The following is a 16,674-nucleotide window of genomic DNA, read 5'->3' as shown; positions in this document are numbered from 1 at the left end:
ATGATCCAAATTAAGGAGCAATTTCAATATTATTTATACTTTTAAAATTCAGATCATAAACAGAAATAGAGGAAAACGTTATTGCAGCTAATAGAAGAAGTGCTTGAAACCTTGAAATGACATTTATTTGTCTCTTGAATGTATACAAAGCTCTGTAATATTATATGATACATTATCATCAATTTTTATAAATAATTATGATTTCATAAATCAGTAAAATAATTGAATTTGGTTCTGTTTCTTAAATAAATTCTTAAATAAATTCTTTGGGTCTCAGGAAAAAGTGATGCTAAAGTGACCTGTAAATTAATTAGGGGGTAATGAGGAGTTCTTATTTGGACAGGAAAAACTACTAATTTAAAAAAGAAAGAAAAAGATTTCATAATTCATTTTACATATATTTACCATGAGCTAAGCTGAATGTTTCAAAATGCACTGTTATCTTAATTCATCCTTGTGATTTTTTTTTCAAGGGAGCTGGAAGATGATATTATAATTTACCTTTAATTATACTTGGTTTGGCTACAGTTAAGTTGTAATTTCACATCCAACGAATATGTTAAAAGATGGTAATTGAAGTGGCTTAGAATCATTTAAAAGGTTTAGTGAACCTATTGTGGGATTTAAACTCTCCCAAAGATAGGACACCAAATGATTAATATGAAACTTTACCATAGTTCAAATTTTCTCCATTAAACCTTTATCAAATGATCTTCAGAAAGAGAGGATGTTTTCATTTTTCCCCCTCTTTCCATCACCTTTCTAGTTGAAGACTTTTTCTTGAAGGAAAAGTGAAAGATTCATGTGCCTGATTATTCCATAGACAGATTATTTATACCTGGAATAAACATTTTCTAAACACACTCGCCTTTTATTACCAGCTAGAAAAGTAAAACATCTAATGAGCTGTAATTAGAAATAGATGGATAGATTTCAATTTTGAATCCAAATCTCATGAAGAAGAATAAAGGTAGGGAAAAAAAAAAAAACTCCTAACTCAATTTAATACATATAAAATGTTAAATTTAGATAGAATTTAAGATTGCTCCAATTACTGAATATGGTTATTACTTTGCATATTTGACAAATTTATTTTTATTATAAGGTTTGTTAACTTCCAAAAAGGAGGAGTGGAGCCTCTTAAGATAACTTACTTTACCAGAATTCTATGAAAAGAACCTTAGGATTTCAAATGACAATATAACAGTTGAATAGTCAGAAAGTTCACACTACATATAAAGAAAAACTGAAAATGTTTGCATTCTGATATGAAGAGGTAGCCTTCATACAAATATTTTATATTTATACTTTAATTTTAGTTAAAGTGATACTTTGGATGTCCTGGCAAATATAAAGAGCATCTCAAAGGAGGAATTCAAGTGTTTTTAAGATTTTAATAAAGATGTATTCCATATTTTTAAAGCATTTTTTGATTCTCTCTGGATTTCCAGAAATGGTTCTATTTTTATTACTATAGAGTCTGACTTTTTTTGCAAGGCTTATAAATAATTTCACAATGAGGGGAGATATGTTGAATTATTTTCTCACCTTAGGTGAAAAGGTAAGTTAATTGGACATTTTGTCATTGGATGTGAAGACCCCCATCAATCCTTGATCTTGCCTTGGCATCTAATCTGAGCTCAAAGAACATGCCCTTAGTCACAATAATATCTTGGCACTGAGTCAGAAACTGAAGAGAAGCAGTTCTGTCAGGAATTATGAAACGAATAAGGTCAGGAAGGAGAAGAGAACTTCTTTCCAACCTGCCACACAATCATATGGCATCTTTATTTCAGCAACCTTTTTTCAAAGCTAACACTGCCAACATTAGGGAAGTTATGCTCTTGTTTTAATGCTACAAAAACTCATTATATAGTGTTCCATCATCCAAATAAATTCTAAACCTATGAGTTCCTAGTACAATGTGTCAAAAGAGCAAAAGCCCAGTATTCACATGTAATTTACTACTGGCAATGTGTTACCTTTGATCTTTAAGAAAACAACCTGCTAATAAATACAATTGAATTAAAATAAAACATTCAGGTTTGTTTTTATTTGATAATTTTGATGAAACTTGTTTGGTTTTGATAAAAATTTAATACACTGCAAAATCTATAAGTTCACTATACTACTCATAAACAAGTGGATGGACTGAGTATAGTAGAGAAACATTTAATAGGCATGTTCTGATTTTTTGTCACTAAATGCTAATAAAGAAAGGCTTCTGTTTACTAATGTCCATCCATGATTTAATGTTTAAAGATATTGGGTTAAAGATATTGGAGTTAGGTAAAGCCATACCTTTATTATAATGTCTCCATGGCTATATATCTTTGAAGCCCACCACAAATATTTATTTTCTATAAGAATTTTTAAATCATGTGAAAAATCATCTATATTAGTGCATTATGGAGGAAATGATCTATTTTATCAAAAATATGCCTATTTTTTTCATGAGCAAATGTTATCAGAAGTAAAGTTAGCCAAAGCGTTGCCTCTATGCAACTGGCAACTCCTAATGTACAAATGCTTTCCTGAGTAGAAGAATCTGTCCCTTCAATTCAAATTTCATATAAAAAAACTAAAAATGGCCATCTTTGTTTATTATTATTACTACTGTCATTATTCATTTTAAATAAATGATGGTATTAAAAGAAGTAAAATAGGATGATGAATGTTTAAAACAGGTGCCTTACTTCTCTTAAATTTCATTTTTTCTACATACCTATATTTATTACAAAAGTCTTGCCTAATTAATAAAACTTTTGAAATTGTTTTCACATTTAAAATTTATTCTAGAAATAGAAAAATGAAAAAAAAGGAGCACTTGTTCTTTATTTGACTTATGTTGCATATTTATAAGAAATCAGTTCCTTTACCATGAGGCCTTAGCTTAAAATAATTCACAATTTGACTGAGATTTGTCCCCTATGATTTAAATAACAAAATGAAACAAAAGAAGATAAAAGAACTTTTAAATTTAGAAATATTAATTACAGTGTTACTTTTTACATGTGAATATTCCCAAAGTGAAGACTCATAATCTCATCCAGCTTCACTTGGACAGTAGCTAAACAGAATCAAAAAAAGTAAATGCATATAACTGAAATCATTATACACATGAGAAAAAAATGCATAATTTACATATAAGTAGAATTCAGCATATATAAACTATATACATGTATATAGTGTATATACATATATAATAGTGATATATATATACATACACATGATTGCCCAATTACACATGTGTTATTGCTCCTATTACTTTTAAAAGGCTTATAATATATTAAACAGAACAATTTTCTAATGATTTTAATTATATTTATTTATGTTCTGTTCGCCTGAATTTTCACAGTTGAGTATTTTGATCTAAGTTATAAATGTCTAAGTTTAAATTAATCTACTTCGAATCACGTAAGACAGAGTGCCCTTTTGTTACCATTTTCTCTCATATTGTCTTGACTCCTGATACCCTTATGTCTCACATTTTGTGAAGTATTTCATTAATGTTTCCTTTGTCATAGCCTTTTCACAAAAATTCAACATTTATTGGCTTAGACAGCACAGTTTTAAAAGGCCAGGAGTGTCTGAATGATGAATTTACACTAAATGAATCAGAATGTGTTGCAATGATTAAGGAAAAGTCCTTTTGTTTTGTAATTATATTATCAATTTTCATATTTCTAAAGGCAGATATTTTTTCAAATCTTAAGGGTCTAAAACTTACATTCTCTGGGGAAAAAAACAACTTTTCAAACTCAATCATTAAAACTTTCCTTGTGATCTCTCTCTCTCTACGTTTTTATTAAAAATAATGTAAAACCATTGTATTTTTAAAAATAGTTTGCAATTAGATGAAATAATATAGCTTTCTAGATAAAAACATCCACATAAATAATACTGTATATGATATGTAACTTGTTAAAACTAGTTCTGAATTAATCTATTTCACTTTCAGTTATTTCCTACTAACCATATCATGGTTTAAGGGACATACAAAATGTTTTCTGATTTCCAAATATTAATGATTACTAACATTAGTAATAAAGGTGACAATTAATAATACTAGCAAATATCTGTCAGATCTAGGTCTGTTCCAGTCAAATTAACCATCAGTCTGAAGTGAATTAGTGATCTATCTTCTTAAAAATAAACATCATTTTACTACAGCAAAAACGTAAAACAAATCCTAACCATAGTAGTTATATTAATACCCATGGTAGTTTTAGAAAACACATCTGATATTATCAATCAAGGCAACTTAAGTAATTCTAATACAGAGACAAATAAGTGGCCTAACCAGGGGTCAGAAAACTCCACTGAAGCAAAAAATAATTATCTTCTTTAATACAAATCCCATTCTCATATAATAAATTTATTTTCACTAAATAAATTTATTTCTTGTTTAAGGGTGCAATTGCTATCTATATTGAAGATAAGACAGTTTTACTTTCTGTATTTAAGTAAAAATATAAATAGTATAATTATCAAGTTGTATTATAATTTGATATGGTTTATGGACACTCATTTTCAAATGTCGAAAGCACCAGGATCATTAGGGATTGTACTTTAACCTGATTTATACAATATAACATTTTCTGAATGCATGCTGTATCCTTAAGGAAATAATGATATTATCAGAGGTATCTAACTTTGCACTTTTATTTTTTACTGTTCACGTGCTTTCTACCACTTATCAAAACATTTGATCAGGACAAATGCAGACATGATAAATCACTAGTTTAGAGGGACTCCATAGGTAAGGTTTTAAAACACTTCAGAAGTAGTACTGGCTTTTGTGCCTTAAAAAAAAGATTTCAAGGGAAGGAGGGTGAGATGATTAGGAAGACTAAGGAAGGAGAGATAACCAGGAAAAGAGGATTTTAAGGGAAGGTAGAAAGAAAAGAGGAAGAAAAATAAAAGAATGACACCTATTTATTAGTAAGTCTGACCCTCTTGCATAAAAAAAGGCTGCATTTCAGTGTTGTAGAGAAATAGTGACTCTTTCCATGATTTTTTTCTCATCTGAATTCCAAAAGGTGCTTCAAATAATTGAGACAAAAATTGTAGCTACAATATGTCAAATGCAAGGTAGCCCTGAAAAGTAGCACTTTTGTATTGATACGCTTATGTTTTCCATTTGTATGTATACCTCTGTTGATACCCATATATAATTAACCAAGAACTATATGTTTGTTCATCTAGACATTCATGGGACATTTTTTTTAGCACAGTGCCTTAGTGGTGTATCAGTCGCACGGTTTTAAGAAGTTACTAGTCTCATTCTTTTTTGTGGAAAAAAAATGTGATGTAAGGCATTAGTGATTTGTGGTGAATTACATTCAACACGTAATGATAATTTCTACTAAGGGCAGCTTGAGGAAACGCTAGCAGAGAACCCCTGGCCTCTGCACAATTTGGCAGCTTCAGGTTCTGTGGATTGTTGGAACTCTGCTGCCCTCTACTGGCCTAATCGGATAAGTGCCTGCCTCAAAGCTTTCAGGTTTCTTTATCAGTTTCGTTTCCTTTACGAACAAGACATCGGCACCTTAAAAATTTGCTTTTCTTTGGTTTCACTCACATGTAAATAGATTTGAACTTGAATTATTGTCAAGTTAATTTTTCAGCATCATTTTAATGTCTTGCAGGAAGAAAAACTGATTTAGTGTCCTCTTAGTTTGAGCATGAAAGCGTCAGTTGCAAGAAAAAGTAGGCAAATATAAGTGACAACTTTCACAAATAGGATTCTGCTAGTCAAATTGGCCCAAGGGCCTTTGGTTTTGATTTTGATTGGGTGGTGTGAGTGTGTGTATTTGTAATTTTAAATTCCTAAAAGAATAGCAATTTCAATTTCCTTTTCCTTGAGGTCATTTACAATCTTAAAATGCATGGATCCTTGGTTACCTGCTTCTAATGAATTCTGTACTTCTTAGCAATCCAGTTACTTTATTTTCTCCAAATTGCCTCCCGTTTTGGAAATGATGCCTCATTGTGGTACTAAGTTTGAAATTCACAGTCCGAGAGAAACAAGTGAACTATAGATCAGATTTTTTTTTTTTTTTTTCTGTTTAAAGTCCCAGTAGTATCCTGGTAGGGATGGGAGTGGGAAGTTATAAGATTTGTCAACATCACAGTGCATCAAACTTGTTAATAAACCAACTTTCTGTGTAACAAACAAAAAGAATTTTTAAAGATGGGAGCAAGAAAGGCATGGCATAGCTATAATTTAAGGTTCAAGCTTTGTATCTTCTATATATAATGTATTATGTTTTTCAAAAACTTTTTATTAGGAAAGCTATACCAGACGCATAATCACTATACAATGATTAAACATGACCTTTACAATTTATAATCACTGAAATTACAGAATAAATATATGCACATTTCTTTTGAATCTTTGTGTGAGAGAGAAAACATTAAAAGTGCTTCCTACAAAGCTGTTAGTGATATATATACCCAGTCGCTTTTTTATTTTTTTAATATTTTATATATATATATATATATATATATATATAAGAAAGTGCAGATGTTCTCCAAAAAATCTTGGCATCAGGATGAAGTGTCACAAAGAGGGTGCTCATCCCTAGGTGTGCCTCTGGCTGTTAAATCACCTGGCCTCCACTTCAGTAGGATCCAGCCTAAAATGTGACTTGCCCCAGGGTGGTAAGGAGAGATGCCTTGAGTTGTACACTAGGGATGAAGGGCAGGCAGAGCTGTGGAGAGGAGAGGACTGGATCAGACCCGAACTAATCAGATTGGATTGGATGGGAGTGGTGTGTGTGTGTTTGTGTGTGTGCGTGTCTTGTACCTGCACCGGAAGGAGGAGGCTGCAGGTTTTGGGACCTAATTGTGTGCAGGGATTTGCCGTGTGCATGTGGGTACATGTGTAAGAGACATGAGAATGAGTGAGAACATTCGAGCAAGACCCGCCCCCTCCCTCCCCGTCTTGCAGTTTCCAGGCATGCAGCAAACTGCATTAATACATGTACAGAATCTGTGCCATGATAGGAAGAAGAAAGAAAGCCACAAATGTTAATTTGTTTCCCCCCTCCCTTTCAAACAAAACTACAACTAAAAAAAGAAAAAAAAAAGGTGTGTGTGGGGGGGTACTGAAAATAAAAACACATTGAATTTTACTTAATTAGGATCAACACAATGATCCCCAATATACCTTATACATGGCACAAAGTCTCAAGTTTCAGTATAAAAAAATAATGATAACATTTGCTGGCAAAAGTCTGCGAAGGCACTTCATTGATTAATGATCTGAGTATTGCCCTTCCTCCAAATCGCATCTGAGAGGGGGAGAGCATACATCTGTATTCTCTAGTTATCATGCGGTTTCAGTTCTGTTCAGGGCAGGGAAGGTTGAGAGGAAGAAGGAGTTATAGGGACAAGTGTAAAGGGAGGAAAGGATATAATTTTTTTTTTTTTTAATTTTCCTTTTCTTTTGATAAAAAGCACTAATTTATTTTCCTTTTTCTGTTAGAACCTATATGTTGTTTTCTCCAGGACTTCGAGGTAATCCGGCTTGGTTTGAAGTTTGGCCCTTAACTCGAGGTAATCACTTTTTTGGGTTTGGTGGTCTGTGAAGCCCTTTCCAGCCGAGAAGAGAAGGGTTTCTTTGAGCCTGGCGTCCTGCTGTAAGTCTGGGTATTGCATGCCAGGAGGGTGGACGTGCAATTCCTTTAATTTGGGCACTGTGCCGTAGAGACAGTCCACAAATCCCACTGTGCAGGGGGCTGGCTGTGGTCTCTCTCGGTCTAGTAGCATATTGCCACCAGCACAGCCGCCCCCGGGAGGAAACAGCACCACCCCACCATTCTTCTCATGGTGGCGGAACCCAGCCAAGTCACCCCCGGCTCCCCCACCCACCCCTGAAACCCCACCAACTGCGGGGTGAGGGTGATGGTGGCTCACCGTCACTATGGTGTTGAGCTGGGAGCTGGACACTGCCAAGGCCCACTCCTTCTCTTTTTCCAGCAAGGTCCGGTAGTTGCTGTGGTTCTCCTTGGGTGTCTCAGCAAACTGCTCACTTCCTAGAAGAACCTCACCCATTCCTGATGGCTGCGTCCCGGCACCCCCGCGTTCTGCAGCCCCTGCCTCCTGGACCGATGAGACAGCCACCTCCTCCTCCTCACGTGGCTTGTAGATGGGGTTGTTGCACATCTGGGTGACCGGGTGGGGGATGTACTCGTAAACATGCCCCACAGGAGGGGCCTTCTCTGGGGAGGAGAGAGGTGGTCGACCCCCACCTCCACTTCCGCCCCCACCACCTCCACCATCCTCAAAAAGCCGGTGGCATTGCATCTGGATGCCAGTGAGGTCCACACCTTCCTGCCGTTTGCTTCTAAAGGGCAGCTTCTTACGGCGCCGACGGAGCACATAAGCAAAGAGGCCTGCAGCAACGAAGACTGCTGAAAAGAACAGAACCAGCAAGCTGAGAATCAGCACAGACAGGGGCACGGGGCCCCCGGGGGGAGAGAACTCATAAGGTGATGCACTCGTTGGCCCCCCATCAAGGTGAGCATCTCCAGGGTGGGCGGGAGACACTCCAGCTGGTGCCACATGCAGCATCTCTGGGCAGAGAACTTCCAGCTCAATGGTGCGCACATCGCGGTGGGTGAGGTTCTCAGGGCTTCCACAAAGTACATCGCCCACCACGCTGACTGAGCTGATGGTTTCGATCCACTGTTTGAAGGGGACCAGGTCGCAAGTGCAGTCCCACGGATTCTCATTTAGGTCTATCTGGACAATGGCATTCAGGTGCTCCAGGACGCCAGCCACAGGAAGGTAGAGGAAGTAGTTCTTCCGCAAGTTGAGACGGGCCAGGGATGTGCCTGCGAAGGCGTCCGTTGGCAGGGTTCTCAGCAAGTTGTTGTTGAGGAACAGCAGCTTCAAATTGGGCATGAGGCTGAAGGCTGCAGGCTGGATTTCCCGGATGACATTGAACTCAAAGTACAAATAGTGCAAACTCTGTAGGCCTCGGAACATGCCTGGTGTCAGCTTCTCGATGTCGTTGCCATTGAGAAAGAGGCTCTTTAGGTTGGGCAGGTTGATGAAGGCCCCATCCTGGACGTAAGAGATACGATTGTTCCCCAGATGCAAGAGATCCAAGGAAGAGAAATTCCAAAAATCAGAACGGTATATTTTCTGAATCAGGTTGCTACTCAGGTACAGTTTCTTGGCATTCAATGGTCTTGGAAGAAGTTCAGAAATGTTATTAAATCCCCGCTCTTTGCAGTTGACAGTCAAGCCAAGGTCATTGATGTGCAAATTACAGGTGCACCCTGTAGGGCATATAATGGGAATGGGAGGTCTGGTCTGATAAGGAGCAATGGGAGGTTGGTTTGGACCAGGGTATAAAGCTTGGGATGTAGAGGGTGGCCTTGGCGTTCGGGGCTGTTTGGTGGGCTTAGGCTGTTTATTTGAGGACTTGTACTCAACGGAAGAAGCAGTAAAATGGACAGAGGACAACATCGAGGAAGGTTTAGTTGGCCACGCATTCTCCTTGCCTGATGATAAGTGGGGAATACCCAAACTAGCCTCCACCTCAGAGTCAGACAACAAGGGACAGAGTTCTGTCTTCCTGATTTCCCGCAGGTCCTTTCCATGGAAATGGAAAGGGGTCTCGCAGGTGATGTCCCCGACCAGGGCAGTGTAAGGGATGCGTTCCAGCCAACTCTTCAGTTGTACAATCTCACAGGTGCAGTTCCAGGGATTTTCTTCCAGCTGGAGCTCCATCAGGCTTCTGCCAATGTGGTCTAACATTCCTCTATAAAAAAGAACCTTTAACCTGTTTCCACGTAGGTCCAAATGGGTTAGAGAGACAGCCTTAAATAAATTGGTTGGAAGCGTGGGGATGAGATTATCATTTAAAATCAGAACCCTCAATTTGCTTAGGTTCCTAAATGCCCCACTCTCAATACGTTTAATGACATTGTAATCTGCCTGCAGATATTCCAGACTTTCCAAGCCAAGGAAGGTGTCGTTTCTGAAGACATCTAGTTTGTTCTCGTGTAGATATAGTCTCTTTAAAATCTTGAGACCATTGAAAGCTCCTGTTTGAATGTCCTGCAGTGCATTGTTCCCAAGGTTAATGGACACAGCATTATTAAAATGAAGAAAACTGTTGGTGTACAATTTCCTCATCGAATTCCGCTGCAGATACAGTTTAAAAGGTCTTGACCAGAACTCGGTAATCTGACTAATATTTGTAAATCCTTTACTGTCACAATGTATATGAAAGAGGCTTTCTTTAACTTCACAGTAGCAGGGATCAAAACAGGGCTCATCTATTTCCTCTGAGTCCTCTATCAGGGGAATTGGGGTAGTCCATCCTAGAGCAATTGTGCTTAGAAGAATTATCCACAACATCCTCCCTCTGTGAAGCATCTCAGCTATGGAAGGTTTCATCATGCGTGGTTGATTACAAAACTGCAACAGAAATAAAGATGCAGATGTTTAGCTTTTTATTCATAGGCACTATTTTAATAAACTCCTACATGTGGAGTCTCTTAAGAGTGATAGAGAAACTTCAGCAGTCGTTGAACTGACACTCAAAACAAGCTAACAACATGCTTAATGTTTAATGTGCACCCTATATTTTAAATCTGGAAGACTCTGAAATATTGGATGATGAGATGACATTTTCCTGAACCAAGCCATACTTGGTAAATGGCATATCATATGAAGAAAAACAGTCTGCTTATACCTTTTCTAGCAGAAAAGGAAAGTGGTATACGGTACTGCCTTTCAGGCATAGGCAGATTTAGTAATAACAATAATTTGGCCATTACACCTTTTTGCCTGTCAAAACTCACATTGGCCTCAGAGGTGCTCATTATAAATATAATTGGAACTCTGATGAAAAAACAGGTTCTTCAAGCTATAGGTTTCTACTCATGAGAAGACACAATGTACTCCAAAATTATAAGATTAAACAGTATAAAGTAAGACCCCATTGCCCATTATCAGATGTTGAGATATGTTAAGATGACTGTTATCTAAGGAAAACTTAAGATTTTCCTTACAAAATGATCACAACCTGCTTAATAAAAGTGTATAGTCAGTTACACACTATACTTCCAACCCCTTTCACCCAAGCACAGACAATTACAGTCTTCTTTAATTAAACAAATAACTTCTACATATTTGTATCCATTGGTTTTTTAAAGCCGTTAGGAGTGATTAGCCATTCTAAAGAACATGCCCATGCAATTGTCAGAGCTAAAGATAGTGACAGCTAAAGGATCTGAGCCTGGGAGTGTCTGTGTTAAAACACTTGCAGAGCTCAGTTTGGAATGCATATCTGTGCCTTCAAGATCAACTAAGGAACCCTGTAAAAAACTGGAAGGGCAGGTGGCTGGTTAGAGGAGAGGTGGGTAATTAATGGAAAGGGATGGTGGAAACCTGGATTCTTACTTGCTGAAAAATGATCTATCACTTGAAATACATTTCAAAGAAAGACATCATTCTTTTCCAACCAGAAAAAAAACAAATGCAGTGCACTATTTTAATAACATACGGAGTTTTCCTCTATGGGTTCCTCTTTCTTTGCCTAATATCACCAGTATATGGGAATGTGAACATAAATAAATTACAGAAATTCAGTTTTACTAGATTGTCCTTCCTGAGTCACTGAAATATCAATCAAATTGAATGGGTGTTTTTAATTAATAAAAATAAACCAGAGTTTTAGCATATCTCTTCTCCCCATATATAGATAGAGGAAATATTTTGTCTACCTTCTAATTTAGAACACAATGGTATAATTTACAGGGACAGTGAAAAGAATAAATCTTCACACTGAACTTGCCTGCAATGTACACAGCTGTAGGGAAAGGAGAACCCATGAGAAAGCTCAGAGAAATGTGCCTCCGGCATGCAATACTCAATTTTTAGAAACAATTAAATGGGGGGGGGGGGAGACAAGGCAGATGAGGCTACATTGCAGTAACGGTCTTCCCTGTCTCCCTTATAAAATATTAAAATCTAAGTTATTTCTTCTTCACGTTCTATTTTTAAATGTGTTTCTTGTTTTTGAGGTCCCTGAGGCTTAGGCAAGAAGGGCTCCAGATGTCTCTGACTTACCTATTTTGCAGATTTTTTTTTTTTTTTTGAAGATTGGAAAAGGAAAAAAAAAGCTCGAATTTAAGGATTCTCTCTTTCCTTCTCCCTCCCTTCCTCTTGGTGAAGCTGAAGCAAAAAAAAAAAAAAAAAAGGGGGGGTAAAAAGGGGGCAGGGGGAGGGGGAAGAGGAAGACTAAGAGGGGGAAAAAAGCAGCAAGCCTGGGACGTGCTGGGAATGCAATGGGTCCTTCAATGGGCTTCTTTAGGATGCAGAACTGCCGTTTGGCACACTCAATGGAGGAGGGAGGAGAAGGGGCTGCTGCAGGCTTCCAGCTCTGCTGCCGCCGCGGCGGCTGCTCTCTCCGGGTACCCGCAGCACATCACTGGGCACTAGGAGGAAGGCAGGGAAGGAGGAAGGCTCAATCACAGTGCAGAATCTCGGACTTCTCTCGCGCTTTTTTTTTTCTTTTCAATATGTGCTGTAACCCTGGATCCGGCTTTCCACGTCATGGAAATGAGCTCCAAGAGGGGAACGCGCTTAGCATGAGGTCGGGAGCGAGCACTGAGAGACCTGACTATACTGGAGTGTGTGCAAGTGTTTGAGTGTGTTTGTGTGTTTAAGGGAGGGAAAAGAAGTAGCGGGGCGAGACAATACAATGACAAAATAAGAAACAAGAAGAGGAAAGACCAACAGAGACCAACCTTACAGGAAACATTCCTTTGGTGGGGAAGGTAGAGGCAGAAGACGGGGCGGGGGGCGGGGGGAGGGATGTAAAGTGTAGGTTTTTTTTTTTTTTTTTTTTCTTCTTTTTTAACTCTCAAGGAAACCATTCCCTGGCTGGTTTGCTATTCTAGCTTCCAAAGCATCTCTAATGCAGATGGGCTGGAAAAAAGTGAGACTGTCCTTCGGAATTATCCTTTTCACAGCAGACAGTTCCCTCCAAAGAAGGTGTTGAGGGGAAAACCAGATCCCCCAAACAAGAGGGCTGAATCTGGCTGATTCTTCCTGGTGTCCTGAATAAAAAAGCTCAGGCAGCCTGAGCAACTTGGACAGGGTTTCTTTTGCTTCGATCCTTTTGCACCAGAAGTCTTTTTGTTGTGCTGCAGCTCAAAGCCTTCGATTTCCCCCGGATTCAACAGCCATGTGTTTGCTTCCAGCTTTTTAAAGAACAGAGACAAGTCCATGCTCCGGAAGGAGACGCAGATCACTTGGGTAACAAAGTACATTTCACGTTCTTCCACCGGGAAAGACCTCGCCAGGATAGGGGCAGAATTTGGGGATTTGGGTTTTTTTTTCTGCTCCGAATGTTTCTCCCTGGTATTTTGAAAGAATGGGTGGAAGGTAGTAATGGGGGTGATTGAGGGAATATGTTGCAATGAAGAGGAGCCACTAAATCATAGTTTACAGGGACCCTCCAAAAGGAATTTTTTAAGAGGGCTCAAGTGCCAGATCCACAGTTCTGCCTGCTGGGAGGGAATTCAGCTTTGTGGGAAACTAGAGAGTGAGTGTCAAGTGTGCAGCAAACGAGTCTAGTTAGTAGGAACTGCGTGGGTGGAAGCCCCCCACCCCCACCCCAACACAGCAATCCTGCCACCAACTCATGGGGAAGGGGGAGGGGAAGTACTTTTATGTCGCTGAAGAACTGGACTGAAACTCAATTGCCCAAGGACTCAAAGGTAGCAGATAACGACGGCTTTCCCTTAAAACACTGTTTACAAAACCAAATGTTAAAGAAAATAAAAGCTTATGTATTTATTTCTTACCCCCCTTAAATAAATTACCTCACTCAACAAAATGTTCTTTAAAAGTCAGTCACAGGCGATTTGCATGATGTTGTGCATTTAAAATGACCGCACATGTGTGAACTGCTTCACAGTAGCTAAGATTGGAAACAGCGATCAGAGAATAAGTAAGCAGGCAGGAAGGGTCTCTAACGTTCTACATCCTTAATATTCCAGACCCACCCTATCTCAGATAGGTCTCAGCCAAGAAAAAACCAACACAACACCGACAGCCTGAGCTCAGAACCAGAGCAATTGCGTCTCCTCCAGCTGCCACTGCCTCGCTACCCAACACCACTTTCTGCCCCCAATGTGCAGAGGCAGTGACTCTTACAGGGATCTTATCGGAACCCATCTTACGGAATCGTTGGGTAACCCGGGGGCTGCTTTCAGCTTCCCGTGACGGTAAATGGTCCTCTTTGCAACCAGTCTCTATTCTCTCTTGAACTACAACCGCCCAAGTTTTGGACTTGGGCCATGTCCTAAAGGCTTTTACCCTTTTCCTTTCCTTTATCCTAGGGTAGTGTGTCTGAGAGGTAGGGAGGGCTCCAAAAGTTAGAGGATGAAGGGCCCTGGGACCCCGGTTTCTCCCATCCTGCTGGGAGCGCCGGACACCATTTGTTTGTCCCAAGGGAGGACAAGAAACCCTTTCTCCCTGCGGTGCCCCCTTCCTGCCTCCCCCTCCCCATTCCTGATCTTAGTCCACTAATCTCTCCAGATCTAAGATTAAATATTTCAATATGGAAGCAAAACCGTCTCTCCTAGAACAAATAATTAAAATGCTGCATCATTCATTTTCTGAAGAGCTCTAAGCCTTCTACAGATCCTTTTCTAATCTGCGGTAGCCAGGCGAAACGCACAATAGGTCTGTTTAGAATGGAAAATGATTAAACGCTCAAGCCCTTTTCCTTCTATCTGACCACACAAGGGAGAGATCCACTGGGGGGAGGGGTCCTTCGCTCCTCCACTTGGCCTATTTGTTGGAGTTACTTACGATTTCCTCCCCCTCAAAAGGGGTCCGAGGGTTTGTTAGTTTCTAGTCCCCCTCCTTCCACCATCGTTCTTATAGCTAGCTAACTAATGAATTAGAAAATGCAACAAATCTCAAGCACCTGTGTGCTTACAGAAGTCATCGCGGCCAAACTCTATATGCTCTACAATGCACATCCTACCGATTAGGCAAAGTAGGAAAGGATGGCGGCTAGTACCTATCCGTGCAGAGCGCTCACGATTTCCGAGGTTTCCTCCAAGGGGCTTCCCAGCGGGAGGTGCAAACTCTCTGGGAGGCTGAATTGTATCCATCATGCCATAGCCTTGCAGTTTCTCCTCTTTGGGCCACCAACTTTCAGAAAGGCCATCAAATCACGCTTGTAATCCTTTTAAGTGTTTCCACCTTTGAGACTTGCAGGGAAATGGTCGCTGCATGAGAATGACAGAGTCAGGCGCGCACCTAGCGCGGCGATGCCAGTGACAGGGAGCTCACGACCATAGCTCCATATGCCCTCGATGGCAGTCAAGCAGCGTGAGTGTCCCAGGACTGGGATCGTTTGATTTAAAATCTCGGTCTTCTCTGATTCAGTGGCCAGCTTCCCCGGTCCCGAGTCTCCGGGCTCGGTCTCTGGGTTTCTCTCTCTCTCTCTCTCTCTCTCTCTCTCTCTCTCTCTCTCTCTCTCTCTCTCTCTCTCTCTCTCTCTCTCTCTCCCTCTCTCTCTCTCTCTCTCTCTCTCTCTCTCTCTCCCTCTCTCTCTCCCACTCTCTCTCTCTTCCTGAAAGGTTGTCAGTCAGCGCAATCCCTGCCCAAGGCCTTCTCTCTCAGGGGATGGGATGAGTCCTTGCCTTCCCCGGGTATCTTTGCTTTTGTCCCTTTGGGCGGATGGGAATGGGGGTGGGTGGTGTGTAGATGAGAGAAGATGAGGATGGGGAGGGGCGGGAAAGAAGCAGGAAGGGGACGACTAGATCCCGAATCCCAGCATTGGCCAGACGGCGAAGGTGGGGGGGGGGCAGGAAGGAGAGGGAGAGAGGGAGATAGAAGGGGAGAGCGGATACAAATACAACAGTATGGCTGTACACGCCAAATTCGACTTGAATTTGGGGAGATCTAAGGCAAAGCATGAAGGTGAAGGGATCTCGTTGGCAGAGAGTGAGCCCCCTGACAGCTCAGGGTTCAAGCACCCTCAGTTTTCTACCGGGAGTGGGGGGCGGGGAAGGGGACCGCGGAACGTTTCTGGCCAAGGAGACGCTCGGGGTGGCGGCGGCATCCTTTAAGACTGACCTGCTTAAAAAGTGCCACTTTAATGGCCTAGGAAATAACTGAAATCGGATGACACGTTACTTACCAATGTCTGCTCCTAAACTGGGAGCGCCGGGTCGGGTATTGGGAGGCAGTATCAGAAACGACAGGCTGGAACCCGAATGCAAATCCATCAGACGCCCCCAAATTGCTCACCGAGGGAGCGGCGCTCGGGAGCCCCCAGATCAGCCCATAGCGGGGCCTCCGCCAGCGTGTCCCCCCCCCGCCCCTCGGCCCCTCCTCCGCGCCAACTGTGTAAATCAGCAGCCGCAGTCCTCTCGCCGCGCATCGCAGGCAAATCCCTGCTTAGGAAGCAAGTGATCTCTCTCTCTCTCTCTCTCTCTCTCTCTCTCTCTCCCCCCCCCCTTTCTCTTCTTCTCTCTCTCCCCTCCTTCCTTCCCTTCCCCCACTCTCTCTTTCCCTCTCTCCTGTCTCTTTTTCCTCGCCCCCCCCCCCCCCTTTATCGGTCACAATCTGGCGGCTCTACAAAGAGAGAAACCCTGTAAAATTAAGTGATAGGAAGTCAGC

At 40.7% G+C, this 16,674-nt stretch overlaps 2 protein-coding genes across 3 annotated transcripts in view; both read right to left on the bottom strand.

Moving 5' to 3' along the window:
* The window catches only part of SI (sucrase-isomaltase), a 219,746-nt gene extending 204,614 nt beyond the window's left edge, over window positions 1-15,132 (bottom strand). The window contains exon 1 of the mRNA XM_037841441.1: window positions 15,065-15,132. The gene's annotated coding sequence lies outside the window, so the exon portion shown is untranslated. The remainder of the gene's footprint in view (window positions 1-15,064) is intronic.
* On the bottom strand, window positions 1,715-16,261 carry SLITRK3 (SLIT and NTRK like family member 3). 2 transcript variants are annotated; one of them, XM_037841456.1, is made up of 2 exons: window positions 16,193-16,261; window positions 1,715-10,440 (listed from the first exon to the last, which is right to left on the bottom strand). In XM_037841456.1, exon 2 carries the CDS (start codon window positions 10,420-10,422, stop codon window positions 7,489-7,491), a length of 2,934 nt encoding a protein of 977 aa, XP_037697384.1. In that variant the 5' UTR covers window positions 10,423-10,440; window positions 16,193-16,261; the 3' UTR covers window positions 1,715-7,488. The 2 variants fall into 2 exon arrangements, with proteins under 2 accessions (XP_037697384.1, XP_037697378.1); XM_037841450.1 differs by lacking the exon at window positions 16,193-16,261 and adding an exon at window positions 15,065-15,201.
* Window positions 16,262-16,674: the final 413 nt, after the last annotated feature.

Source organism: Choloepus didactylus, chromosome 1 (assembly GCF_015220235.1).
Source record: "Choloepus didactylus isolate mChoDid1 chromosome 1, mChoDid1.pri, whole genome shotgun sequence".
Lineage (NCBI taxonomy): Eukaryota > Metazoa > Chordata > Mammalia > Pilosa > Megalonychidae > Choloepus > Choloepus didactylus.
The sequence above is the reverse complement of the archived record's forward strand: the minus strand, read 5'-3'. Positions and strand labels throughout refer to the sequence as shown.